At 36.2% G+C, this 3,219-nt stretch overlaps 1 protein-coding gene across 1 annotated transcript; it reads right to left on the bottom strand.

Moving 5' to 3' along the window:
* Positions 1-404: 404 nt before the first annotated feature.
* On the bottom strand, positions 405-1,835 carry LOC131145855 (putative pentatricopeptide repeat-containing protein At1g74400). Its single transcript, XM_058095034.1, is given in 1 exon segment — positions 405-1,835. A coding segment is annotated over 1 exon segment (1,431 nt).
* Positions 1,836-3,219: the final 1,384 nt, after the last annotated feature.

Here is a 3,219-nt window from a genome sequence, read left to right as displayed (position 1 = left end):
ACTTTCAAACTACAAATTCAAAATACAAAATTCAAACTTTCAAAATACAAAATTCAAAAATGAAACAAAGATAACCAATCAAGAGTTTGTTTGAGGTGCGAGATTCGGTTGCTGCAGGTTCATTGAATGTGGACTTGCTGTGACTGACTTTCAATTGAAACATCCGTTATTATAAAAGCACATTGTGCATTTGACCCAAATTCAAATTTGATATTCGGAGCCAAACATCCATATTCACATTCCCAAATAGACTTTAAGATGATTCCACTCTGAAGGCGTAAAATTTACTCTTGAGGTTTTGCTGCATGGTAATGAACGATTTGCCTGGAAATGCTAGTTCAAGATTTCATACATGTACAAAATGGCAACTTTCTTTCTCATGTTGACAGATTTTCCAGCTTTGATTAGTATTCAGCAAGGCTTGAAGTTGTTGGAGTGTAGCCATAGGCTTTCATGGTTATAATCAAGTGCTCAAGAACCTCATAAACCTCAGCAGTCAGAGGATGACGATGATCAGCAGAAACAAACTCATTAATGATGCTTCCCACATCAATTGAACTGCAACCAGGAGCCCTCCGGTGCTTCACTTGCTCTCTAATTATCATCTTCTGATCCCACATGCCCCTCGCAGAGAACATATTGGACATGGTAACATTGTCGCCGATGCAGCTAGGCTCCATCTCAAGCAACAGGGCCCAAACTTCTGCACCAAGCTTAATGTTTCCATGTAGGCTGCATGCCCCTAGCAATGTTCGCCATACCACAGCATTTGGCTACATTGGCATTTGCAAAATGAATTCACAGGCTTCTTCTAGGAGCCCGGCTCGGCATAAAAGATCCACCATGCAGCCAAAGTGGGGAAGCCTAGGCTTCAAACCATAATCCACACTCATGCTTTTGAAATGCTGTTTCCCTTCTCCAACCATCCTAGAATGGCTGCAAGCCATTAAAACTCCCAAGAATGTAATGTCATTAGGGAGAATCAAACGACTCCTATGACCACCATTCCTCTGATTGTCCTTTCTTCCCGTATTTGCATCTTTCATTTTGGAAAAAATTTTGAGAGCTTCCTTGCCTTGTCCATGGATCGCATGCCCAATAATCATGGATGTCCAAGTTGTTACATCTTTCTTCTTGGTGCTGTCAAATAATCTCCGGGAAGTTCTGATATCCCCACATTTTGCATACATGTTTATCAGAGCATTGTTTAGGCAAAGGTCTGTATTAAGCCCTTCTTTACGATGAACATAAGCATGAATCCATTCTCCCATGTCCAATGCCCCGAGATTAGCACAGGCTCCAAGAACAACTGTCACTGTAACTTGATCAGGTTCCATATTTGCCGTCTGCATCTGCCTGAACATTTGAAGAGCTTTGTTGGGCTTCTGGTTATCAACATAGGTAGAAATCAAGGCAGTCCAACAGATAATATTTTTAAGGGGCATTTCATCAAACACACTCTGTGCATCGCCCAGATTCCCCACTTTAGAGTACATATTCAGAATAGATGTCTGCAGGAAAATGATGGGCTCAAACCCAAGTTTTACGAGGAGGTTATGCACTTGCTTCCCTTCAATGGAAGAATACTTCTGGGTGCAAGCTTGGAGGACAAACAGAAGAGAGAAGCTATCAATGCATGAAGCGCTTTTCCTTAGTAAGTCTCTAAACAGCAGAAGAGTCTTGGTCGTACAATTGGACTCAAGACAACTTTTTAGTGCTTGGTTTGCTTTTGGCGGCTTGGGTTGAGTGTGCAGCTGCCCCGTGGGCTGACAAATAATTGCAGATAACTTGAGCAACCTTGTCTGGTCAGAAGGTAACCATTTCAAGAATCTCATTATCAGTTCCGCGTCACTGCATAGATAAAAGGGTGACTTCACTACAACTAAATTCTAAAATGCTAAGCTCAAACGCCTCCATGCAGGTCTTATTGTTGGGATAATTGTGAGCGTCGGACTTGATTGAAAAAGATAGTCAAATTTATTCAAATCTAAATTAAAATTCAAAATTCATGATATAAATTCAGTGTGAAAGATTTGAGTCTCACCACATGCATGTTCTGACGATTCATTTAGTTTATTTAATTGCTTCTATGCATTCCGTCACAATTTCTCGAAATATATATATACCAAGTCACAGCCTATTTCTCAGCTTTGAAGTGGTGCCGTTTTTTTTCCTCAATTTTTGTCAAATAACATTTGAAGAGATGGACATCACTTTTTATTTGTGCTTCTTCAATACTTCTATCCCATTACGAGTCATACAAATTAGTATCCCAATGAAAAATTCATGCCCACTAAGGACTTACAATTTATTTTTACGTTAGTTTCGGATAGCATATTGTTGAAGGGCAAAGTAAAATAAGACAAAAAAATATAATAAAAATTGCATAAAAATATAATAATTTATGAAAAAACAATGCATGAACTGTATTGTAGACACCTTAATTTTTATCAGGCCTTCCTGAAAAGATCTGGTATGGTATATTTGACTTTTAAGTCAAATTAGAGTCCCGATTGTTTCAGTTTTGAGTCATTTTCAAAATTAGAGTCCCATTTTGAAAAAATTAGTTTTCCCAACACTACAAAAAATCAAAGTATTAGTGACGGTTTTCAAATAGTTGTTATATGTGCCGTTACTACTAACTTTTAGTGATGAATATAATTTTCGTCACTAATAATAGAGTATTAGTGACAGATTTAATCCGTTACTAAAACCCTAACACTGTCACTATATAGTATATAACGGTTCAACTCAAATTTATCACTAATAGTAGGGGTATTAGTGACGAATTATAAATTCGTCATTACTAGTAAGGGTATTAAATTCGTCACTACTAGTAGGGTATTTGTGATGACTTAGATATTCATCACTATTAGTGGGATATTATTGACGAATAAAAAATTCATGACTACTAGTATGGTATTAGTGACGAATTAGAAATTCGTCACTACTAGTGTGGTATTATTGGCGAATCAAAAATTCGTCACTAATAGTAGGGTATTAGTGACGAATTTGAATCATTCACTAATAATTAGAAAAATTAAACAACCTTTTATACTAATTTTATTTAATTATGAATTCTTATATAAAAATCTATAATTACATTTTCTAATATATAAACTGAAACCATAATTACTACAAAATTCATAAATCATTCAAAATTTTGAATTTAAATACAAATTCAATTAAAATGAAGAAATAACATATGTTCAAATAACA

Source organism: Malania oleifera, chromosome 13 (genome assembly GCF_029873635.1).
Source record: "Malania oleifera isolate guangnan ecotype guangnan chromosome 13, ASM2987363v1, whole genome shotgun sequence".
NCBI classification, from domain to species: domain Eukaryota; kingdom Viridiplantae; phylum Streptophyta; class Magnoliopsida; order Santalales; family Ximeniaceae; genus Malania; species Malania oleifera.
This window is presented reverse-complemented; position numbering and strand designations above follow the sequence as displayed.